Source organism: Mustela nivalis, assembly GCF_964662115.1.
Source record: "Mustela nivalis genome assembly, chromosome: 16".
NCBI classification, from domain to species: domain Eukaryota; kingdom Metazoa; phylum Chordata; class Mammalia; order Carnivora; family Mustelidae; genus Mustela; species Mustela nivalis.
This window is the reverse complement of record NC_139035.1, coordinates 4190959-4217788: the sequence shown is the minus strand read 5'-3', so window position 1 is coordinate 4217788 and position 26830 is coordinate 4190959. Positions and strand designations below refer to the sequence as shown.

Sequence of the window (26830 nt, the reverse complement as noted above, 5' to 3'; positions counted from 1 at the left end):
GCTATCAAGCCAGGATAAAACTTAAATGCTCATTACTACATGAAAGAAGCTAATCTGAAAAGGCTACATACAGTATGAATGCGACTACATGACATTCTGGAAAGACAAATCTAGGAAGATAGTAAAAAGACTGGCGGTTGAGGGGAGGGATGAAAGATGAACAGGTGGAGCACAGAGGATTTTAGGGCAGTAAAAATAGTCTGTATGATACTATAATGACTGATACATGACATTACACATTTGTTTAAACCCACAGGCTGTATGAGAAGAGTGAACCTAAGGTGGTGATAATGTGTCAGTGTAAGTTAATCAACTGTAGCAATACATCACTCTGGTGGGAAGTATGTTGATAACAGGAGGATAAGTGTGTGGGGGTAAGGGAAATGAAAGAAATCTCTGTACCTTTCTCTCAATTTTGTTGTGAATCTTAACAGCTCTAAAAAAACAAAGTCTTTGAAAGAAATAGAAAAGGTGCAATGTATCAACCAATATAACTAAGAATTCATACAAGATAATGTCTTTAAAAGCATAATCCTATATTTATCAGAGAATCAGGAAAACAGCTCACATTAAAATATAGTTCTCAGCAAACTGATGCCTTTATTTAATAAAGTTACTAGTATCCTACAAGTATAGAAGAATTTTATAGTTGAGTACCTTAGCTTCTGGATTAGCTGCCAAAATTTTGGCACCACATTCTACTGAGGCATAATTATTTCGATTTTTCTGCACTTTTTTTGTTGCATGTAGACCTCCATTAGAAGATGGATGCATTGACTGACCTGCAGACAAACCTTATTATAAACATATATATATGATGATTATGATTTAAAATACTCCCAGCGAACAATGATCCAAAAACAATAATACTGAAGGATAGGTTTTAATGCTTAAGAGAGTATTTTTTTTTAAATTAAGAAATTCAAAATGCTTTACCTCAATGGCTTTAAAATGCATCCCCAAACCAAATTAATTACAAAAATCTGCATTACTTGATTTATGTCTAAATAATACTCAAAATGAAGCTTATCCATGATAATCAAAATATTGTGCATACAATATTTTACTAAGGATAAATGCTATCCTTCTAACATTAAGAATTTTTAATTCTGAGACTTTCTTTACAATAAGAAACTGTAATACCCCAATCCAACTCTATTTACAGTTTAAAGCTTTATGACTTGAAAGTTTCATTCATATCCCAGACAAGCCCCCACAAAAATGAAAAACAACAGTTTCTATGCAATTTACCTCTTATAAACTGAAATGAAAAGTACTGCTCTGCCTAATTTATCTTATTTTTTCCTCATTTAATAATTTACAAGAATGGATTTTAATTAAGATTAAAACTATATAATTATACACAGGTAAATGGCGTATGTTGATAATTACACATCTTAGTAACTTTCACCTTTAAAGTTTTCAAAAGTTTTATTTTACCAACTATGGAGAGAAATGCATTATTTAAACCCCGCCCTAAAATAAATAAATAAATAAGAATCACAAGTGCTTCCATACTTTTCTCTTTTTCTACTTCCATAACTTTCTTCTTCCATTCATCAAATGTTGGTATATCTTCTGGGTCTTTGGGACTTGTTACAGATGTATGGTCAATTTCTCCTGGTTTTGTATAATCAGAACTCTGAAAGAAATGTGAAGAATACGGAGAAAACAGATTAATAAATTATAAAAGTATATACAAATGTTTATGTGAAATTAAAGTTCAGTTTTATAGCTGATAGAGAGTATGTTTTAAAAAAAATGAAATGTAAAAAGTTTTGGTTTACTTAGAAGTTGAGTTTCTCTTGAAAAAACTGAAATCTTCTACCTAAGCACCACAAGATGTATTCCCTCACATTAGCAATTTAAGTATAGCTTATAAAAAAATATTATATCCTAAGCAATTACTTACACACAAGACTGTACAAATACTGTACTTGTAATGCATCCATCTTAAAATTTAAGTTAAAGTAATATATGCACTGAAGAAAGCTAACTAATTTTAGATGTAACATATAGTTTCCAAAACATCATTGACATGCATTACTATTCCATAAATATTTAAGGTGGATTTAAAAACATAAAGAAGGGGCGGCTGGGTGGCTCAGTGGTTAAAGCCTCTGCCTTCGGCTTGGGTCATGATCTCAGGGTTCTGGGATCGAGGCTCGCATCGGGCTCTCTGCTCAGTGGGGAGCCTGCTTCCTCCTCTCTCTCTGCCTGCCTCTCTGCCTACTTGTGATCTGTCAAATAAATGAATAAAATCTTTAAAAAAATAAAATAAAATAAAATAAAAACATAAAAACATAAAGAAACACAAAGAGTCTAATGAAAAACAAAGCTTTTTAAAGAAAGTATACAAAAATGTTCATATATAAAAGGATTTAACAAGGTAAAGAAAGAATAAATCATTTTTAAAAAGGTTGATAACGTTTGGTTGGATTAAAATTTAAAATTAAATGTATTAAAAAGTCATAAACTGCATGGTCCAATAAGCCACAAGCTGAAAGCAGGGGCAATATATGCTACTAATAAAGGACTACTACCAACTGCAGACTGCCTACAGTCAATAATGGAGGAGATGAACAATAAATTCAGCAAAGAGAAAATACAAAATGCTCAATCTCAGTAATAATTGGGAGAATGCAAATGAAAACCAGAGATACTGAATTAATTATACCCATTTGAGGGAGTTTTAAGCATGGCATGTCTGTGGAACCATGGGACATCTATTAGACTGCTGAAGGGGGTCCAAAATTTAGCAAAATTAAGGGTGCCTGGCTGGCTCGGTCAGAAAAACATGCAACTCCCAATCTTGGGGTCCTGAGTTCAAGCCCCAAATCAGGTCTATGGACTACTTTAAATAAATAAACCTAAAATATTTTTAGCAATATTAAGATGTGCAATATGAGTGAAAACATGCTCAGGTCATGGTCTCAGGGTCCTGGGATCGAGCCCCACATGGGGCTCTCTGCTCAGCAGGGAGCCTGCTTCCCCCTCTCTCTCTGCCTGCCTCTCTGCCTATTTGTGATGATCTCTCTCTTTAAAAAAAAAATTAAATAAAAACCTAGTTTGAACACAGAGAGAAAATAAGCAAAAGGCACATATACATAAAAATTAACCTATCTGAGTACTTAAAAACAAAGCCCACACATACGCTTTTGAGGCACAAAGCATTCACCATCACTTCTTAACAAACAAGAGAACTAAACAATACAAAAAAAAACACTTGGTAAAGCACTGTCTCTCAGTATGGCAAAGACTGTCTTCCAGATTCCTTTTTTTTTTTTTTAAAGATTGTATTTATTTATTTGACAGAGAGAGAGAGCACAAGCAGGCAGAGAGGCAGGCAGAGAGAGGGGGGGAAGCAGGCTCCCCGCTGAGCAGAGAGCCTGACGCAGGGCTCGATCCCAGGACCCTGAGACCATGACCTGAGCTGAAGGCAGAGGCGTAACCCACGGAGCCACCCAGGCACCCCTGTCTTCCAGATTCTTGAGATAACAGCAATGACACAAAGAACGTGCATCAGGAAAAAAAAAACCTCTCCAGTTACACAAACTTAACTGGGAAGAATTATCCTGAACTAGGCAACACACAAAACTATTAAGATATCTCATAATGTGCTCATTATCTGATAATTTTCCCAGGATACTAATATAGTTAAAAATTACACCATTTTGCCTATTAGCACAAACTCATAAACCATTTTTATATCCTAGGTAATGAAGAGTAGTTTCAGTCTGCTAATGGTTAAAGAGAACAAGCAAAACTGGCTGCCATGCTTAAATTTTACATCTGATACTTAAATACTGCCAGAGAAGATATTTTTGTAATGTTTGTCTAATTTTATTTATGGACAACTGAACTGTAATATATGCTTGATTTGATTTCATTGGGAAAATTAGTTCCTTCAAGATGGTTCCTTCAATGTTGAGCTCCTATAACTATAAGAAGCATAATAAAAACAGCTGGTACAGTGATAGTAAAGTCTCTAGAAGGAAGTTTAGTTAGTTCTAAGTATAGATTCACTGAAAATGCATGAAAAGAGTAGGTAGAGAACAGAAGATCTACATTAAAAAGGAACAAATATGGACATGGTACTCAGTACTTTGAACTACTCTTTGGTTTTGCACGTTTTACATGGAGTGGACTTCATCTCTATTACCCAGTTATTTTTTTTTTTTTAAAGATTTTATTTATTTATTTGACAGACAGAGATCACAAGCAGGCAGAGAGGCAGGCAGAGAGAGAGAGAGAGAGAGAGGAGGAAGCAGGCTCCCTGCTGAGCAGAGAGCCCGATGTGGGACTCGATCCCAGGACCCTGAGATCATGACCTGAGCCGAAGGCAGAGGCTTAACCCTCTGAGCCACCCAGGCGCCCCTACCCAGTTATTTCTTATTGAAGTAGGCCTAGACTTCTCGATCATCATTTCTTCAAGAAACTCTGCTTTGGCTTCTATATGAAGTCATAGCAGAACTCCACAGGAGGAAGGAAAGTAAAACTGCCGCACGGGGATAGTGTGATTGTAAAACTCATACTATTCAATGTAAGCTGTATTCTGCACACAACTAAAAAAATGTAAAAATGTCTCTTTAAAATAATTCTGGGTCAAGAGCCCAAATTTAACATTGCATATGAAATTAAACTTATATTCTGAAGATACCTGAATTTAATAATCATAGCTTCTTCCATAAAGCTCTCCAAGAAACTGCTTAAGTGAAAAAACTGCTATCAAACAGCTGACGGTAGAGAAAACGTCTACAACAAGACAGCTCATACATGGAACCACTATATATAAATGATATACTGGCGAGAGTACCAGAAGGAACCACTTGCTCTCAGGGACCGCAGGTCACCTCAGTTCCATAGTCCTCATTAATGACTCAATCCCTGATTTCGTGGCAAATATGGTTAGCAAACTACAAGGTTAGCTTGTAATAAAGATGTATATAATAAAGTAGGAAACAGTGCAAGTTATAGACCTACCTCATTTTTTAAATTATCTGAAGCATTCAGTGCAGATTTTGGATCACCATTAGCCTGATCACTTGTTGAAACTTTTGATTCAAATTCTGATTTTGTTATTTTTCCTTTGCCATGTGAAGATGACACATTTTCTATATGCTGACCAACAAGGCTATTTGAAACCAAAAAGACATATTAAAAAAAAAATAAGCTGAATGGCAAGTTTATGTAATCTAAACTGTTACAATTTTCACATACAAAATAAACCAAGAAAAAAGCACAAAGGGATGAGCTTTCTCCCAATCATCAAGCAGAATTAAGCACACAAAAATACATTCAAACATGACACTGCTATTATTACGGAATTACACAAGAGGCAAATAACAGCTCACCCCCACCTTTCAGGTGGACCGACAAAGGCAGGCTGGTCAACGGGAGCATTCGCTTCAAGGACCTCACCAACATCACAATCAGTTTCAGACTGCTCAGTTTCACTTGGTTTGGCTATAGGAATAGTACCAGATTTTTCTATTTCACTAAAAACAGAAACAAAAAAAGACAATCTAGCAATTCAGTGAACATAATGTGGCATAAGTTAAAAATGGTATTAGTGAGCATAGTAAGTCAAGCAGAGAAAGACAACTCTATCATATGATATGATAAAGACAACTATCATATGATCTCCCTGATATGAGAAGTAGAGATGCAACATGGGGGGTATGGGGGGTAGGAGAAGAATCAATGAAACAAGATGGGATCAGGAGGGAGACAAACCATAAGTGACTCTTAATCTCACAAAACAAACTGAGGGTTGCTGGGGGGAGGGGGGTTGGGAGAGGGGTCAGGAGAGGGGGGTGGGGTTATGGACATTGGGGAGAGTATGTGCTATGGTGAGTGCTGTGAAGTGTGTAAACCTGGCGATTCAAAGACCTGTAACCCTGGGGATAAAAATACATTATATGTTTGTAAAAAATTTTTTTTAAAAAATTTTAAAAATTGTATTAGTGATTTTTAAAACATAATCTAAACCAGAGAAGAATGCTTTATAGTTTTACGGGTTATTTTTCAAGAATTTACTTATTTTAGGTCATGTAAAGTGAACTGCTAACTCTTGATCTGTAAATGGCTTTGGTTGTTAAATAGGTAATTACCAAATGTTAAAACAAAAATCATAGCTTAGTATTTGGTGTCATAAAAAGTAAGATTTTAAATTTATTTATGTATTTATTTAATAGAGAAAGAGAAGGAAAGCACACCAGCACATATAAGCAGGGACAGGAGGGGCAGAGGGAGAGGGAGAGAGAACCCGAGTATGGAGCCCAACTTGGGGCTCAATCTCATGACTCTTGAGATCATGACCTGAGCTGAAATCAAGAGGTGGATGCTTAACTGACTGAGCCACCCAGATGCCCTTAAGATTTATTTTAACTGCATCTTCTCCAATGTTTCTTTTTTGTTAGTATAATCTACCGGTATTATAGTTGTTGCCTATAGTATCAAAAAATAACCAACTTTTTTCCTGCTTTGTCAAAGATTATTTGACCAAGGAGTTGCAGGACTCTCTACTCTGTTCCATTGGTCTATGTGTCTGTTTTTGTGCCAGTACCATGCTGTCTTGGTGAACACAGCTTTGTAGTAAAGCTTGAAATCAGGCAAGATGAGACCCCAATTTTGTTTTTCTTTTTCAACATTCCTTAGCAATTTGGAGGCTTTTCTGGTTCCATAGACATTTTAGGATTGTTTGTTCCAGTGCTCTGAAAAATGCCGGTGAAATTTTTATTGTGATGGCACTGAAAGTATAGATTGCTCTGGGCAGTACAGACATTTTAACAATGTCTGTTCTTCTGATCCATGAGCATGGAATGCTTTTCCACCTTTTTGTGTCTTCTTCAATTTCTTTCATGAGTGTTCTGTAGTTCAAGTACTGATCCTTCACCTCTTTGGTCAGGTTTATTCCTAGGTATCTTATGGTTCTTGATGCCATAGTAAATAGAATCGATCCTCTAATTTCCCTTTCTATGTGTTCACTGTGTAAGAAAGCAACTGATTTCTGTGCACTGAGTTCGTATCCTGCCACATTACTGAATTGCTGTATGAGTTCTAGTAGTTTGGGGATGGAGTCTTTTCAGTTTTCCATATAAAGTATCATGTCATCTTCAAAGAGAGAGTTTGACTTCTTTGCCAATCTGAATACCTTTAATTTCTTTTTGTTGTCTGATTGCTGTTGCTAGGACTTCTGGTACTTTGCTGAATAGTGGTGAGAGTGGGCATCATTGCCCTGTTCCTAATCTCAAAGGGAAGGATGTCAGTTTTTCCCCACTGAGAATGATATTCTCTGTGGGTTAATAGATTTTAGGAAGTTGAAGAATGTTCCCTCTATCCCTATACTTTGAAGAGTTTCAATCATGAATGGATGCTATATCTTGTCAAAGGCTTTTTCTGCATCAGTTGAGAGGACCTGTGGTTCTTCTCTCTTCTCTTATTGATTTGTTCGATCACCTCAATTGCACTACTGGGTATTTACCCCAAAGATACAGATGAAGTGAAAAGGGCCATCTGTACCCCAACGTACATTGCAGCAATGGCCACAGTTGCCAAACTGTGGAAAGAGCCAAGATGCCCTTCAACAGACAAATGGATAAAGAGGATATGGTCTGGGTTGCCTGGGTGGCTCAGTGGGTTAAAGCCTCTGCTTTCAGCTCAGGTCGTGATCCCAGGGTACTGGGATCAAGCCCTGCATTGGGATCTCCACTCAGCGGGAGGCCTGCTTCTCTTCCTCTCTCTCTCTGCCTACTTGTGATCTCTGTCTGTCAAATAAATAAATAAAATCTTAAAAAAAAAAAAGATATGGTCCATATATAAAATGGAACATTATGCCTCCATCAGAAAAGATGAATACCCAACTTTTGTATCAGCGTGGATGGCCCTGGAGGAGATTATGCTGAGTGAAATAAGCTAAGCAGAAAGAGTTGATTATCATATGGTTTCACTTACTTGTGGAGCATAAGGAATAACATGGAGAACAACAGGAGAAGGAAAGGAAAAGTGAATTGGGGGAAATCGGAAGGGGAGACGAACCATGAGAAGACTATGGACTCTGAGAAACAAGCTGAGGGTTTTGGAGGGAAGCGGGGTGAGGAGATGAGTGAGCCTGGTGGTGGGGTTTAAGGAGGGCACGGATCGCATGGAGCACTGGGTGTGGTGCATAAACAATGACTCCTGGAACAGTGAAAACATAAAATTAAATTAAAAAAAATAATCTAGTACCTCAAAACATTTCACTAAGTTCTTAAGGCACTTTGAGAATTTTTTAAAAATACATACTCTAATTCTCCCTTACTCACTTCCAATTCGTTAAGCAGTCATGTTCAGTATAACGGGAAAGTGAGATGTACTGTTCAGATATGTAGTATCTAGCCTTAAATTCTTCCTGGAGTAAGTATTTTAAAAGTTTTAAATACTAAAAACTATTCAAATAAGTAGTTACTTGAACAAGCAGAACCTCACTTTATGTGATGTAGAGATTTCATGGCTGAGAGCTAATCAACTTCAGTGAGTTTGAAAGAAGAATAAATACTCATTACCTCAAAAGATCATTACATTAAAATAAAAACACAAAACACAGGCATCGTAACTTAAGTCTGCTATATAGCCTAAACTTCAAATCTGAGTTTCAAGCTGCCTTATCTTATAAAGACTTTTTTCTATGACTACATAATGAGATTCTCTTTTTTTCTTTATAATAACTTACTCAAGCTTTGAGATTGGAGTGATCTCTGAGGTAGATGAGCTGGAAATATTTTCAATGTTTTCACTGCCCACAACTACACTGGAAGAATCTTCATGTAGGTCAATTGTAGGGAGTGTCTCAATCACAGATGGACTTAAGTTATTTGACTCCATATTCTGTTTACAAAAAAAAGTTAAATTAAATGTTGAGATTAATTATTCTCTTTAGCTATACAGGATTTTATAAATGTATGCCTCAAAAGTGACCGTATCAAGAATGTACTTTTATAAAAATCCCGTCTTCCAACATTACCCCTCAAAGGAAACATTTCATATTAAAATACAAGCTCCAGACATTTTTCACGGCATTTCACAAACTAGGACAAAGGAGCTTGCCTTTCTTCTTTCCTATTTTCTATAAGGACCATATATGCTAGTAGCAACACAGAAATCATATTTAAATATACAAAAGAGTACAACACATACTTATTGCCCAGAGCAGCTGAGAAGATCATGTGCATCAATAAACAACAACAAGGGCATGTACAAGTAACATTACAATACACCAAATGATTCTCACTGAGGGCTTCTTCAGTCCTTGGATGCTCTGGGCCATTCACTCCTCCAAAACAAAATCTGACATCTACCGATTAACACTCATATTTGAAACCTCTATCAGAACATTCTCCCCCACAACCAACCCTAAATAGAACTATCCATCCCTCTTCCTCTATGCCTCTGTTGTTCTCTGTACAGACTTAATACAGCATCTGTAACACCTCAATTGCTTTATTTAGGTCTCCTTCTCTTTTTCAAGTAGACTATAAATGTCCTGTGTAAGCACTATGTTCTCTTGATGTTCATGTTCCCTAGCACACAGTAGTCACTTAACACTTATTAAGTGTGTATCAAGAGAGAGGTACTAAGGCTTGGTTCAAGGAAAAGAGAAACTAAAGACTATTATGGACTAGAAGAACTAGGACTTTTAAGGGAAAAAAAAGACCCAGTTGGGAGCAGAAAGAAAACTAAGGTAAGAATATGATTCATTTGGGAAATTATTTACACTGAAATGAAAAATTCACAGAGAAATGAAAATAGTTTGCATTTTATGGTGGAGGCCTTGAGAAAAGGAGTATTCTATTATTATCAAATATTATCAATTTAATATATATTCAATATTTTAAAAATTAATGAGATATTTTACTTTTTTTTTAAACTAAGTCTTCAAAATCCAGTATATATTTAATACTTAAGCGAGTCTCAATTTGGACTAACTACATTTCCAGTGCTCAATATGAACAGCACAGATGTGTACGATCCAGTAAGCACTTCAAAGTATTTGAGCAAGAGTATACCATAACAAAAATTCTAGAGAATGAACAATGGCAGGATAGTCCTATAACCAGAAGGGCTACAGAAAACACTTTCTTATTCTTATAAACAAACATTTGACAAACATCTTCCAGGATCCAATAAAATGAAACTCACTATTTGTACTCAGATAGCCCAATTAAGTCATAAAACAGCTCTAACTGTATTTAAAACAAAGAATTCTTCCTCATTTTGAGCTGAAGTTGGTTTTTGTTAGTATTTTGAGATACTTAGTTTTTCCTTGGTTCTTCTTCCTCCAGATCAAGTATCCCTAGTTCCCTCAGCTATTCCTGATAGTCAATGGGTTCCAGATGTTTCAGCATTCTGGTGAGCTTATATTCTGGTCTAGTTTTTAACATCTTTCAAAAAATCTGATGTACAAAATGGAAAATAATATTCAGAATGTAATATAAGAAATATGTAAAATATATTTTAACCTATTATTAATTCATATTCCACACTGAGTGACAAAAGTTTGGTATCAGAATACTTTGTTTCACCTACGAATACTGTCTTTTGTTGTAAATTAGAAAAAATTTCCTGACATATAAAAATCTGGATAAAAAGATCCATTATAGTGAGCCAAAATGGAATCTAAGAAGATATAAGAACTTATACCCAAACTCTGATTACAAAAAAAATGGTCACATTTATTACTAAACCTGTAATTTCGCATTTTCTCAAAACCAGTACTCTCAGCAGGTGAACAGTATTAAAGACAACTGCACAACAGTTCAAAAAGAAAAAGTAATAAAATACAATATGGTGACCAAACAGAAGTTTTCTATCTTGTGAAGCAGTTTTTAAAAGACTTATCATTAAAAATCAAAGCAGCATGGCTTACCTGTACATCCACAATGTAGTCATCTTTTAATTTATGTTCTTCTGGAGGAATAGGTAAGTTCGAACCCACTTTTTCTGGTAATTCGGCATTGAGAGGTCCCTCTCTTTCATCCTATATTGCAACAAAGAAAAAAGGGTAACTGATAAAACTGTTTCACAAAATAGTCCTAAGCAATATTATATACTTTATAACATATTCAACTGTTAATTACTTTTGTTTGTTCTCATGCTTATTGTCCATCTTCCTGCATTACCTTCCTTGCCACCACACTAAATGAGTTCAAGAGCCTTATTTGATTTCTTAATAAGCACTTAATAAGCACTTTAGTCCCACCATGCAGCAATGTGTTAGGGACACAGCAGGACTTCAGGAAATATCTAATAAATTAATGTACATATAGTTCTTTTACCATCTCTCTTTTGACACTGACTTTCAAGATTCCAGATACCTTCAAGTTTAAATGTATCTTCTAACATATGTTTCATAAAAGCAATATTCATGTTCTTTAAGCCTTTATAACATATAACAGATACCTAAATTTGTGCAGAAAGAATGTTTCCCCCTGCCGAATGCTTTGCTTATATTCATTCTCACATTTAGTCTTCAAATTTCTCATCAGAGATTACATCAAAGTTTTACAGACTGTGGGTAAAAGTATAAAAGTTTATTTTTTTTTAAAGAGATATTCAGCAACAGTCTTCAAAATTTTAAATGCTCCATCCCAGAAATAAATCCTACATGACTCCAATATTGAATAAACATCATGCCAACAACTCCAAGTATGTAATTATAAACTTACACTCACACACATGCACACACACAGCTGAGAAACAATGCAAAAGTCTGTTGATAAAGAAATATATCATAATTTATATGATAGAATAAAAATGTAGCCATCACAAGAATACTACAACATGAGAAGATGTTTACAGATGTCTATGAGATGTTATTGGGACAGAGGGGGAAGTCATTTGTAGAATATTTATAATTTGACCTTTTATGCAAAATAAAATACTAATTTGTGTGCCATATATATGGATAGCTACAAAAAAAAGTCTCAATGTTTTCACAAGAAACAATAAATTGTGGTTCCTTTGGGGAGGGGAACAGAATATAAATATGAATATTTTATAATCAGAATAAATTACTTCCATGTAGTTGATCCTTGAACAATGCAGGGGTTAAGGGTACCAAGCCCTAGCAGAGGCAAAAATCTCCATATAACTTTTGACTCCCCCAAAACAACTAATAGCCTTTTGTTAACCGGAAGCTGTACCAATAATAAGCAGTCAGCTGACACGTTATTTTGTATTTTGTATTATTACACTGCATTCTTTTGTTTTTTTAAGATTTTATTTATTTGACAGACAGAGATCACAAGTAGGCAGAGAGAGAGGAGGAAGCAGGTTCCCCACTGAGTAGAGAGCCCGAGGGGGGGCTGGATCCCAGAACCCCGGGACCATGACCCAAGCCAAAGGCAGAGGCTTTTAACCCACTGAGCCATCCAGGCACCCCTATTACACTGTATTCTTATGTTAAACTCAAGAAGTGTTAAGAAAATCATAAGAGAAAATACATTTACAGTATTGTACCATAAAAAATCTGCATATGAATATACCCACACAGTTCAAACCCATATCATTCAAGGGACAAGTGTATTTTAAAATACATATATTGGGGGCACCTGGGTGGCTCAGTTGTTAAGCGTCTGCCTTCAGCTCAGGTCATGATCCCAGGGTCGTGGGATCGAGCCCCGCATTGGGCTCCCTGCTCTGAGAAGAACCTGCTTCTCCCTCTTCCACTACGCCTGCTTGTGTTCCCTCTCTTTCTCCTTCTCTCTCCATCAAATAAACAAATAAAATCTTTAAAAAAATGAATAAAATATACATATTGATGGGGGGAGCCAAATCGAGTCAACAATCACCTTTTATTTTTTATTTATTTATTTTACTTTTTTTTTTTTTTTTTTTTTAAAGAAGACTCCATGCCCAATGTGTGGCTTGAACTCACGACCCTGAGATCAAGAGTCGCATGCTCTACTGATTGAGTCAGCCAGGCACTTAAAATGATAAAATAATAAATGAATTAAGGACTATGTGGTCTGGCTTTCTGGACTCTGTCTATTCACTCCACCCAATTATATTAAAAAACTACATAGCCAATGACTGCAGAGTCTCCCTATAATCCTCAGTTCTAAGTTTTTACTTTTAAAACTGGAGTTTCTTTTGAAACTTTTTAACTATTTAGCATATTAAAAAGTGAACTACTGGTTTTCAGTTCTCTGAATAGCTACTATTTTTCTTCCTACTCTAGGACTACGGATGTTATGACATTCCAAGAACAAGCATATACGTATCTCAAGGATGCTTACTTTCAGATTACCTGAGTGATTCTTCAGATTACTGAAAAGGAGACTACAAATCACCAAAACTATGTTATAGTACTTCTGAATTACTTTTACTCCAAACCTTTTGAGGAAATCTAAAAAAGCTGACACACAAATTACATTGTCAACTTTATTTAAGGTACCTTTTTCTGGAATTGTACATCTTCATTTTCTAGGGCACAATTGTCATCTTGAGAGTAATATGATGAAGCTGAAGAACTCTCCTTACAACATACACGCCAACTGGGGAGCCTGTAAAATATTCACCATCACCAGAAAGGAAGAAGGAAAAATTGTTAAGCCAACATATTCCCCACTACGGGCTAGAATTTGAGGCAATAAATGAACAGTTGGCTCCTACCATAATGCCCTCAAGAACTTAACAATTTAATGAAGACAAATGTACTTTAAGACAAGTATTTTTATTTAATGACCTAAAAAACCCCCACAAACTATGTTATCAGCATTCCAAGTAAGGCACTATGAACTTCATAAAGGCAAAACAATAAAGATTTCACAAAGACTATCTGGTAATTATCACAGAAGGAAGTTTTCAAGGAGTTTAACCTCCTCAGAAAGTACCAGATGCCAATAATTTTCAAAATTTTACTAATATTTAAGAACACAGAACTCTAAAGCTGCCTAAACTATTTCAAAGCATCAGAGCTAAGCTTCCAAATAATTTTGACATAGGGATCAAAGCAGTGATATCCAAAATTAAGAGAAGAGCAAACACAAATGAATACTACAGGTTAATCAGACACAAAAATTCTAAGACAATAAAAAAGAAAGTCTTTAGGAACGCACTGAAGAAATAATATACCATTGTAATGATCAAGTAGAGTTTAGTTCTGATAGTCAAAAGTGGTTCAATATAATAAAATCTTTTTAGTCTGCCATACAATAATATCAAGGAAAAATATGGTTATTCCACAGTCACTGAAAGACATCTGATAAACTTACACATCCATCAAGATTTCCTTAAAATAGGAATAAGCAGATGTTTACCATGGAAACATATAAGCATAATATACAAGCCTAAAAGTACCAAACTTAGTGAAGTAATCTAAAAATAATCCTATTTAGATCTGAAACAAGATAAGAATGTCCATTATTATTAGTATTATATAATATGATAAAAGGTTAAAAAAATGGAGGAGACAGAAAATGACCATTAACTGCAGATAATGACTGTCTATATATATATACATGTATATATACATGTATGTATATAGGTAGAAAATTAAAAAGAACCACCTATTTTAAAAAGTCTTGGATATAAAAATTATATTCCTAGGTATAATATTAAGATTCAAATCAACTCTACTCAAACCTTCACCATCAGTTCCAAGATGAAACATAAGTCCCCGTTTGCTAAAGAAACAATTAAAACTAAAATATAAACTTAGCAAGAAATGCTCTATTAGGAAGACCTGTTTGAAATCACCAATATTTAACAATTCTTTAACATGGAAAAGTCAAATTACACAATTCAAGCTAATATATACAGAAGATTTGAAAACCACATATTGAAGACATAAAGAAGATTTTTTTTATTTTTTATTTTTTTTTAAGATTTTATTTATTTATTTGACAGACAGAGCTCACAAGCAGGCAGAGAGAGAGAGAAGCAGGCTCCCCGCTGAGCAGAGAGCCCGATGCGGGACTCGATCCCAGGACCCTGGGATCATGACCTGAGCCAAAGGCAGAGGCTTTAACCCACTGAGCCACCCAGGCAAGTAGGTAGGCTAATTCTAAAATTTATATGAACAGTAAGAAAAATAAGAGATTAATGTGAGGGAACTACATGTCTATGAAACCACAATAATTACAACAATATGGTTGTGCTGAGATGAGAGAGGGAAGGGGAGTCCCCAAGATGACTGCAAATAAGATGACAATCCTCTGATGACAGCTACACAGAGAGAATAGAAAGCAAACAGTCTAAATCGGAGGTTATCAGAAATTCTAGTAGGACCTTCTTTCAGAGGATGACATTGACAGCTCATCTGTTAGGTCTTTGAAAAGATTATTATTATTATTATTATTATTATTAATTTAGTTAACATATAACTTATTATTTCAGGAGTACAGGTCTGTGAATCATCAGTCTTACACAATTCACAGCACTCACCACAGCACAGACCCTTCTCAATGTCCATCACCTAGACACCCCATCCCTACCACCCCCCTCCTCCAGGAACCCTCGTTTGTTTCCTGAGGTTAAGAGTCTGGTCTCTGAAAATATTAAGTACAAATTTATGTAACTGGCAGACAGCTCATAATTAAATTAAAAAATAAGCAAACTTAGTAAGTCAAGTATTAGTTCCAGGAGAAAAGCAGTGCAGAAAAGGAAAAGCAGTCGTGCTTTACTACATGGCTGAGCTATGAATAGCACCTAGAGAAGTCAAGAATTATATAAAAAGTGAATACTGATCTAACCCAAATTAATGACAGAATTATGTTACCAGCATACAGTGAAGAGAATCTGATCATCTACACTAGAATATATAAAACTGACATTAAAGCAATTATTTTAGAGACAAAGAATATAAAATTAATCAGCTAAGAGATGAAAGAGGTTTCTTTCAAACTAAAATACATTAATGTTTTAGAACTATATGACTTTCATATGGATATACTATTTTGATAAAATTAAAATATAAAAAGAAAGGGGGAGAAAAATAAAGGTACATAATAATATATACATACTTAGCAGGCTACCATGTATGTACATGTGTACTAAAGTTATTTGTGTGTACATAACTTTCTTTGAAAGAATTTTTTTTAAAAAAGCACTACCTTGATGGATCCAAGGAGGAAAACTGGGTGGCAGCGTCACAAGAAAAATACAAGAGCATTTCTTACTAAATAGTACTCAATGTCTTGTGAATTTTGAACCACAAAAACATACTGCTTTTCAAAACTTCATACGGATACATCATTATTTATTACATATTTCTCTATTAATAGACTTTTACATTGTTTCTCAGCTGTGTGTATCTGTGTGTGTGTGTGTGTGTGTGTGTGTGTGTGTGTGTGTGTGTAGGTACTTCGGACAACCAAAGTTTCAGGTATCTAGAACTGTGGGTATTAGTGTTTTGGTGATTATACCGCCTTATTTTCTTAATCCTTTTCTTTACTTTTTCTTTCTTTTTTTTTTTTTTAAGATTTTATTTATTTATTTGACAGACAGAGCTCACAAGTAGGCAGAGAAGCAGGCAGAGAGAGAGGGAAGCAGGCTCCCCGCTGAGCAGAGAGCCCAATGTGGGGCTCGTTGTGGGGCTGGATCCCAGGAGCCTGGGATCATGACTTGAGCCAAAGGCAGAGGCTTTAACCCACCGAGCCACCCAGGTGCCCCTATACTTTCTAAACACTCTACCACGGGGCGCCTGGGTGGCTTGGTAATTTTCCAACTTATTATCTCATCAAGACATTAGTGTTGCGAATGTTCTGCCAGTCAAATTGTGATTTCCTTTTAAATGTAGCTGGTGTTCTAATCTAAATGATACAACAAGTCAAAGTATTTAGAAAACCTAGCAGAGGACCATGGCGATTAGCCAAGAAATAATGAAGTGATTTCTTCTTCCAAACTTTTAAAAAACCATTTTCAACTAAAAATACATCTGTGAATATGTTCATATATATACTGCATATGTAAAATATTCTTATAGAAAACAAAATCGTTTTCTGGGAAGGAATTTTGAGGGTAAGAGTAGGAGGGGTAAAAATACCATCAATCTAGCTTTCTGTTCTCTAGCTTTAGATTTTCAATAGGGACCCTCCCCCGTCAACACACACACACACACACACACACACACACACACAAAATCACCCAAACAGCTTCTCAATGACTGTCTAAGAAATATGACAAATCAGTTTTATTTATACAAGGAACTGTACATAAAAAAAAAAAAAAGTTTTGCAAACAGGGGACCCTGTTATATCATCACTATTCTACAAAATTTTAAATAGTAAGAGAAACTTGCATCAACATTAAATAAACAAATTTCATGAAAAAATTAAAATGAGGTCAAATTTCAGCTGATACATAGTAAGAATGATCTAATTTTTAAAAATCTATCTAGGAGCTGAAATTGCCACATAACTTCCTCAAGACCTCTGAACATCAACAAATTCAAAAGCTCTGGCCTTTAGCAATAATTATTAGGGTCTGATGAGAGGTAAAAAGTAATAAAAATAAAACTTAAGTTGGGATAACACTATAAGAATATGCTTTGCGCCTAGTGTGTGCACGGCTATCTTTCATTTTTTTTTTCATTAAAGTATTTTCTGATAAAGTGATTTAAAAAGTTATAACCTTTACAGGTAGATAGATCTACCGATCTCCACTACACCAGCTATGTTATGGTGCAAAATTACAATCATTACTATAATTTACAGGCAAGAGGTTTCAAGCCATGATCAGTGATGCTGAGTTTGATACTCAATATAACCCTTAGTAGAGGAAAAAAGATAAAACCTCATCAAAAGGACCTAATAGTGGAACTCTTTCCATTCCTTCAGGAGGTCAAAATGATAGAGGTATTTGGCAAGGATCTGCAGAAGCACATTATATTACAAGACAATTCAACCGTGACAATTTGTCAGTTGGCCTAGCACGATGGTTAAAAGAATGCGGACTATAGCTACATAGCCTGTAGGATCTTGGGCAAGTTCACTGAACAAACATTTATTTTTGCACCTATTTTCTCATAAATATATTCTCTGCACCTATTTTCTTATAATGGAAGTATCTATTTCCTAGGACAGTTATGAGAATTCAGTAAGATAGCTTAAAGCACTTGTAACAGGGACAGCACAGAGTAAACACAATATTATGCACTATGCTTACTAAAACAAAAATTCAGATTCTAGGAGAAGGAATAAAAATAGATATTTTGCCTAAGAACATGGTTCAGTAAGAATAAGATACATAATGTTAATTTTTACTTTTGAACTATTGCAATGTTTTCATCCTCTTCCCCACAGCTGATCTGATATAAAAGTAAATTTTACCCTATCCCGTAACTTCTACAACCTTGAACAAATAGTTACATAAAAACAAAACAAAACAAAAAAAACATTGGGGAGTTTCTTCTATTTGCAAGTGATTTCTAGGTCAGTTTGCTTGATTATGTTGTTAAATGTTGGGTTCTGACCTTGACATGAACAGATTAAATGGAGGAATTTAAATTAGTGGGTAGTTAGGTTGGCATCCTGCACCTGGAAATAACCCCACACAACTGCCTTAAAAAATGAGTTCACTCTTAACTTTTACTGAAGTATTTGTAAGTACAATTACAGGACATCTTAGTTTAATATTATCCCACCAGCTGATCCTTCCCCCGTCAAAAACTGCTAGGCAGTTTTCATATATGACATAAAAAGCGTGGCCCATGTTCTGTTACCAATGTTAATTTCTTAGTTTTGACAAATATACCACGGTTATGTGAGATGTTAGCATTCAAGGAGACTTGGTGAAGGGTATATGGTTAACTCTTTGTACTACCTTTGCATACTGTCAAAATCAATCCCAAACACAAGATTCTTTTTAAAATAAGCACAATCCATTAAAGAGAAATTTGAGAAACTGAACTTCAAAATTAAAAACTTCCGTTCCACAAAATACACTTATTAAAATGAGAAGTTAAGTTACAGACCAGGAGGAAATATGTGCAAAGCATATATTTGGTAAAGGATTTGTAGCCAGTGTAAAGAACTCTCAAAACTCAATTAAGAAACAATCCAATTTTTGGGTTGCCTGGGTGGCTCAGTCAGTTAAGCAGCTCCCTTCGACTCAGATCATGATCCAGGGGTCCTGGGATAGAGTCCTACATCGGACTCTTTGCTCGGTGGGGAGCCCGCTTCTCCCTCTGCCTGCATCTCCCCAGTTTGTGTGAGTGTGCATTCGAGTCCTCTCTGGCAAATAAATAAAATAAAATAAAATAAAATCTACCCCCCCCCAAAAAGAAGCAACCTAATTTTTAAAAAACAGGCAAAAGATTTTCACCATCATATCACCAAAGAAAATATAGGGAAAGCAAATAAAAGTGAAAGATGCTCAATATCCTCAGTCACGGAGAAAGGCAAATCGAAACCATGAGAAACCACTACGTACCTATTAAATGGCTAAAAATTTTAAAGCCTGGCCAAAGTAAGTGTTGCAAAGGATATGGAAGGACTGAAACTTTCATATACTCCTCATGGGAATACAAAATGGTACAATCACTTTGGAAAACAATTTGGCATTGCTTTCAAAGCCAAACATACACTTACACATAATCCAGCCATTCTGCCCTTAAGTATTCACTCAAGAGAAAGGAAAACACAAAAGGTCACAGCAGATCTATTTGTAACAGTAAAAAAATGGGGGCGCCTGGGTGGCTCAGTCGTTGGGTGTCTGCCTTCAGCTCGGGTCATGACCCCAGTGTCCTGGGATCAATCCCCGCATCAGGCTCCCTGTCCAGCGAGAAGCCTGCTTCTCCCGCTCCCACTCTCCTGGCTTGTGTTCCTTCTCTCACTCTCTCTCTGTCAATTTAATAAATAAATAAAATGGAAAAAACTCTCAAATGTCCATGAACAGGGACATAGATAAACAACCTGCACTACAGACATGCAATGTAATACTATTCAGCAACAAACAGGAATGAATTTGGCACACACCACCCTCAAAATAATAATTCTGTGCAAGAAGCCAGACCAAAAAAAAAAAAAAGAAAGAAAAAAAGGTAGTTTATGATTCCGTTTACAAAATACAAAAAATGCAAACTAAACTATAGCTACAGAACAGAAATCAGTGGTTGCCTGGAGGAGGAAGCCGGGAGGAAGGGATTACAAAAGGGCATAAGAAAATCCCTGAGGGTAAAGGGAATATGTTTACTAATTGCTTCTGATAGCTTCATGGATGTATACATACGCCAAGATGTATCAAACTGTACAGTTTATGTAGTTTTTTGCATGCCAACTGTGCCCCTGATAAAGCTTTTAAGAAGTGGGGCAGAGAGAAATAAGACTGATGAAAGGCTAATCATTACTGAAGCGAGGCAACAGGTGCATGCCTATCACACTCTTCCTTCTAGTTTTTGGCATGTCTTTAAATTCCCCTAAGAAAGTTTTAGAATTCTGTCCATTCTTAAAATAGAAAGAAAACAAAAATTCAATGTTGTATTTACTTTCTACATACACTATTGTAATACCTGCCTGGGTACAGTTGCCAGAATAGAATTCTTTAAAACAGACAAAAAGTATACGGATAAATTTTATTTTATTTTATTTTTTCAGTGTTCCAAGATTCATTGTTTACGTACCACACCCAGTGCTCCATGCAATACATGCCCTCCTTAAACTGTATAGAGCTTAAAAGCTAGGGAAACACCATTTTTTAATATCAAAGGCTTAGAATGAGTGTTTTACAACTGCTAGCTCAGAAATACTGACCTGGCTACCTTAAACAATTACTACTTATACTCTTATAAAGAAATTTAGCAAAATAATGCAATAATAAATTTCAAGACACATTAATGTACAATAAAGAATATGTTAATATGCAAATGTGCCAAGCCTAATAACTGCAGGGAGAGGGCAAAACCGGAGTCTGTCAAACTTTCGAATGAGTTAATGCTGTTTCCCTCTCGTTACACTGAAGAAACTATATAAGCACTTAAGACTATCAACACTTTCCAGATACTATGTTAGATACAGAGGCCTGTTAGGAAATGTTAGGCGTAATTTTCAATTCACTAAAAATCTGAGTAAAGATACATTGAGAAAACATGAAAAAAATAAGTAGCAATTTTAACTAAGTAGATAAAAATTAAATTGGTAAGCATTATGTCACTAAGAGATTTATTTATCTTAGTAAAAAGATACTATAAATATATATCCACCCAACAGTATCACTTCAAGATATATAAAACAACCAAAGCTACATGTGAAATTTTTGAAGTAACAAAAAGCCAACAATATTCTAAGACTGGAAACAAAAATTATGCAGCAGAATACTGCCATTAAAGAGGAAACAATAGGGGCGCTTGGGTGGCTCAGTGGGTTAAAGCCTCTGCCTTCGGCTCGGTCATGGTCCCGGGGTCCTGGGATCAAGCCCCACATCAGGCTCTCTGCTCAGCAGGAAGCCTGCTTCCTCCTCTCTCTCTCTCTGCCTGCCTCTCTGCCTCCTTGTAGTTTCTGTCTGTTAAATAAATTAATCTTTAGAAAAAAAAAAAAAGAGGAAACAATAAGGAACATCGTGAAATATAGTGGAGGACTAGTGGTCAAAATTGGTGGAATGCAGATAAGACAAAAGCAGGAAAACTATGCTTCTAAACACATGGGAAGACAACCCCCCCCCCCAAAAAAGCTGATCTTTCAACTCAAAAAGTAAACAGTGTAAATTTAAAAGGGGGGGGGGGGGTTATAAAGACAGAAATCACTGAAATAAAGAACAAAAAAGGCAAACATTCAGAAAACCAAAATGTGATTCTTTGAAGAAAATGTTAAAAAAGATAAACCTCTGGCAAACTCAAACAAGAAGAGTTGGTGATAAGTGGTGATGTGAATTAATAAAATATGGTATAAAAACATGAAATAACCAAAGATAAAACAGATTTTTAAAATTATAAAATATTACAAACTACAAATACCAACATATTTGAAAAATTAGAAGAAATTGATTTCTCTAGAAAAATAGCAATATTGGCAAGAAGTATAAAACTAATGAAAATTTAAAAAATTTGAGTCGATTTCTCTCACATAGAGAAGGGAAAAGTCCAAACCAGGTTGTTTTGGGTTTTTTTTTCCTACTTTTTATTTGGGAATAATTTCAAAGTTTCATTAAGAATTGCCAGCATAGGGCGCCTGGGTGGCTCAGTGGGTTAAGCCGCTGCCTTCGGCTCGGGTCATGATCTCGGGGTCCTGGGATCAAGTCCCGCATCGGGTTCTCTGCTCAGCAGGGAGCCTGCTTCCCTCTCTCTCTCTCTGCCTGCCTCTCTGCCACCTTGTGATCTCTGCCTGTCAAATAAATAAATAAAAAATATTAAAAAAAAAAAAATTGCCAGCATAGTACAAAGAACATACATAAACCGTATCAACCTGGTAACATTTTACCTCATTTCTTCCATTACTTGTCATTTGCTCACAGCACACTCTCACATCTTCCTTCTCACTCTTTATCCTGATCTACAGAATTGACCTCTAGGGCGCCTGGGTGGCTCAGTGGTTAGGCCGCTGCCTTCGGCTCAGGTCATGATCTCAGGGTCCTGGGATCGAGTCCCGCATCAGGCTCTCTGCTCAGCAGGGGGCCTGCTTCCTCCTCTCTCTCTGCCTGCCTCTCTGCCTACTTGTGATTTCTGTCAAATAAATAAATAAAATCTTTAAAAAAAAAAAAAAAAAAAAGAATTGACCTCTAACTACCTTAGTATGTATTTCCACAGAATAAGGATATTTGCTTACATAACCACAGAGCAGTTACAACTTCAGTTACACTGACATAATACTTTAACCTATCACCCATATTGCAATTTTGTTAGGTAACCCAATCATATCCTTAGAGCATTCCTTCCACCACTCCTAAGTTCAGAACTGAGTCCAGAATCCTATCCTGCATTTATCATGCATCTTCAGCCTCCTTTAACCTGGAACAGATTTTGGCCTTTACGTTACACGGCACTGCTATTTTTGAGAAACACAGTCCTTTAATTTTTAAATAATATGGTCCTTATTTGAGGTTTGTCTGATGTTTCTTCATGACCAGATTGTTTATATATTCCTGGCCGGAATCCTTCAGAAGTGATGTTGTGTCTTTCTCAGTGTATTATATCCAGAAGCATACGATACCCATCTGTTTTAGCACTTGCAATTCCACTTTTAGGTAATTCTTAGGAGAAATGAAAACGATGTCCACAAAAAGGCTTGCAGGAAAATGGCCCCTTTTATTTCTAATAGCCAAAAACTAGAAGCAGCCTAGATGACCAACAGCAGTAAAATAAAGAAACTATAGTATATTCACAGAATGTACTAACTACTCCCAATAAAAATAAATGAATTACTGACTAATGAAACAACATGTATAAATCTTGGAAACATAACGCAGAATAAAAGAAGCTAGGGGCACCTGGGTGGCTCAGTGGTTAGGCCGCTGCCTTAGGCTCAGGTCATGATCTCAGGGTCCTGGGATCGAGTTCCATATCGGGCTCTCTGCTTGGCAGGGGGCCTGCTTCCCCCTCTCTCTCTGCCTGCCTCTCTGCCTACTTGTGATCTCTCTCCGTCAAATAAATAAATAAAATCTTTAAAAATAAATAAATAAATAAATAAAAGAAGCTAGACACAAGAACATACTGTGTAACTCCATTAGATGCAGCTCCAGAATTAGCAAAACTAATCCACAGTGATAGAAATTGAACCACAGGTTGCTTCAGGGGATTCACTAGAAAAGGACATGAGGAAATTCTGGGGTAATACAAATGTTCTATACCTTGATGGAGGAGGGAGGGCAGATTACACAAATATATGTATTTGTCAAAATTGATCCAACAACATATAGAGATAACACATGTGCATTTCATTATATGTAAATTATCTCAACTTAAAAATTTAAGAAACAGAAAAGTTTATATTTTCCTCTTAGCAATAACCAAAAAGAAAGTAAGCTAGAGCAGTAACAAAAATTATAAAACAATTTAGAAATTAACCTAAGAAAAATAATAGAGAATGATTTACAAATAAACAATTTTAGCTCTGGTAATGATCATACAATAAAGAAATAAACACACAAAAATCTATTATGTTCATAGATGGAATGCTGGTGACAGCAATGTAAAAATAGCAATTCATCACTCAAATATAACTCTTACCAAAATACCTGAAGGACCCTATTGTTCTAATATGATATAGAAAAAAAGTGGTTCAAGAATAACTAAATTAACAACAACAACCAAAAAAAGCAGAGGCATGTGGTTCACCTTGCCAGATAAATTTATTACAAAAGCACTGTAATTAGACTACAGTACTGGGATAGCAAGAGACAAGCAAATGGAACAGAATATACCCAAATGCACTTATTAACATATAGTCTCTCTTCAGAAGCAGCCATACACAAACTGTTCAATGAATAAATGATACTATGAGGCCTTCGTAAGGGCATGTGCCACATCATCAACTACTTACAATTCATTTTAATGATGACTAAAGCAATTAAAAATAAAAGTGTTAAATGAAAAGAAGTAGAAAGAACGAGATAGTAGTGTTACTTATGTAAAATTTTACTTATGTAAAATTTTATAACATATAAGCAAAACAAGACTATCTGGGAAGAAAACACATCAAATAAACACATGAAGGCTGACTGGACAGGTTCCAATATACTCTGGGTAATTGCCTAAAATGGGGAAAGAGGAGTGGAACTGAAGATAGAAGATAAAAGAGTCATCATGTAAACTGGAGAAAAAGGGAACCCATGCAAAACTCTGCATCAAGTACGAGCAATGCCATCCTCAGCACCTGATGTCTTGGGGGAAAAAAAGTTATGTTTTTATTTTTTTATTCAGACTTTTAGATAAATTTTTACAAAAGAAGCTAAACAGAAATTAACTTGTCCAAAGTCATTCAATTTGTGATTACAAGCCTAGATTATCTCCCTCCAAAGCCTACGATCTTTCTTTATTGCTGTACTTCATATTTATTATTCTCTGGTCAACAGATAAATGAAAAGTGAGAAAATCACACTGATCTCTTCACTCAGTAATTGATGGTATTAGTCAAGGCTAGTTATAGCATAACAAATATATAAGAACTACCACAAAAGAGGAATAACGTTTACCTCAGATTTAGATAGTGGCAACAACAGAAATAAGAAATTTTGCAGCACAGTGACGAGACATGGAGTTCAGAGTCAAGATCCCCAAGTGTTATTCCCAGGTCCTCCATTCATTAGCTGTATGTTCTTGGGTAAACTACAAAACCTGTGTGCCTCAATATCCATACTCAAAGAAGTTACTATGGGGGCACATGGGTGGCTTGGCTAGTTAAGCTCACTCTTTTTTTTTTTTTTTAAGATTTTTATATATTTATCTGACAGAGATCACAAGCAGACAGAAAGGCAGACAGAGAAGGGAAGCAGGCTCCCCGCTGAGCAGAGAGCCCGATGCAGAGCTTGATCCCAGGACCCTTGGATCAGGACTCGAGCCAAAGGCAGAGGCTTTAACCCATCGAGTCACCCAGGCGCCCCTAAGCTTCTTACTCTTTTTTTTTTTTTTTAAAGATTTTATTTATTTATTTGACAGAGATCACAAGTAGGCAGAGAGGCAGGCAGAGAGGAGAGAGAGAGGAGGAAGGAGGCTCCCTGATGAGCAGAGAGCCCGATGTGGGGCTCGATCCCAGGACCCTGGGATCATGACCTGAGCCGAAGGCAGAGGCTTTAACCCACTGAGCCACCCAAGCGCCCCAGCTTCTTACTCTTGATACCAGATCAGGTCATGATCTCGGATGGAGCCTGGCATCCAGCTTCTCACTGAGCGTGCTTCCTGCCTGAGGGTCTCTCTCCCACCCTCTGCTCCCTCCCCCGGCTCCTGCAAGCATGCGCACGAACTCACTCGCTCGCCTGCTTGCTCTCTCTCAAATAAATCAACAAAATGGAGTTATTATGAGGAAAATAAAATGATGCATGTGCTGTGCTTACCAATTTGACATAAAATGAACTCAAATGTTAACTACTGTTATCAGCTATTGTCCTTTCTACCTTTTTTACTTACCAAATTCAGATTAGTATATACTTGTGGTCTCCGTTTCTTCACCTTCTATTGGCCCTCAGCCTGCTGATTTCTCATTTTTGCCCTCATTAAACTACTGCAATCAGTATGGTAGTACCAGGATCTACTTTTTTTTTTTTTTTTTTAATTTCTCTGCTTTGTGTGGCACCTTTGACTACTGCTTCTACTTGAAACCTTCTTCTCCTTTGGTTTGTCAAATTATACAATCCTGTTTCTCACCTCCCTCCAAGTCTTCTAAATCTCCTTTGATGTGCTGCTTCTGCTAACTACCGCAGATTAAATCCCGGTGCTTCCAGGGTTCTGTTCTCACCTTCCTTGTACACCTCATTTAAAAGTTGAATCTCTCTCCCTTCATGTTCTAAGATACCTCCAAAACAACTAAATCCAAACCTGAACACAAAAATCTTCCTTTGCCAAATCCCCTCTTCCTGAATCCTTGATCTCATCAAGTGATACTGCTATCCACCCAGTCCTCAAGTCAGAAACCTGAAAAACATCTATGCTACTCTTTTCCCTTCATCCTTCCTCTACTACCTATGGTTTACTTTACCTCAAATTTCTGTAATCCATTTCTCAGCTCAAACCCTCATCTCTTACTTAGAGCAAACTTCTAACAGAGCTCCCTAATTCCCATCTTACCATCTCTGCAAATCAACCCTTCACACAGCCCAGAATCTAACACCAATTGTCAGAATGCTGTTCTCCTGCTTAGGATGTCTTACCAACTCTCCATGACAAAATTCAAGCTTCCTTGCATATTTTAAAATATCTAAAATT

The 26830-nt window shown here is 36.1% G+C and overlaps 1 protein-coding gene across 8 annotated transcripts in view; it reads right to left on the bottom strand.

Moving 5' to 3' along the window:
- SUCO (SUN domain containing ossification factor) overlaps window positions 1-26830 on the bottom strand; it is a 92193-nt gene that overhangs the window by 51365 nt on the left and 13998 nt on the right. For 3 of the 8 annotated variants that reach the window (XM_082702650.1, XM_082702643.1, XM_082702645.1), the window contains exons 2-8: window positions 13436-13544; window positions 10907-11017; window positions 8714-8868; window positions 5361-5498; window positions 4984-5134; window positions 1519-1642; window positions 658-794 (exon numbers count right to left, since the gene is read on the bottom strand). In XM_082702650.1, coding sequence (XP_082558776.1) covers window positions 658-794; window positions 1519-1642; window positions 4984-5134; window positions 5361-5498; window positions 8714-8868; window positions 10907-11017; window positions 13436-13544 — 925 coding nt within the window. The remainder of the gene's footprint in view (window positions 1-657; window positions 795-1518; window positions 1643-4983; window positions 5135-5360; window positions 5499-8713; window positions 8869-10906; window positions 11018-13435; window positions 13545-26830) is intronic. The other 5 variants (XM_082702644.1, XM_082702646.1, XM_082702648.1 and 2 more) reach the window with 3 other exon arrangements.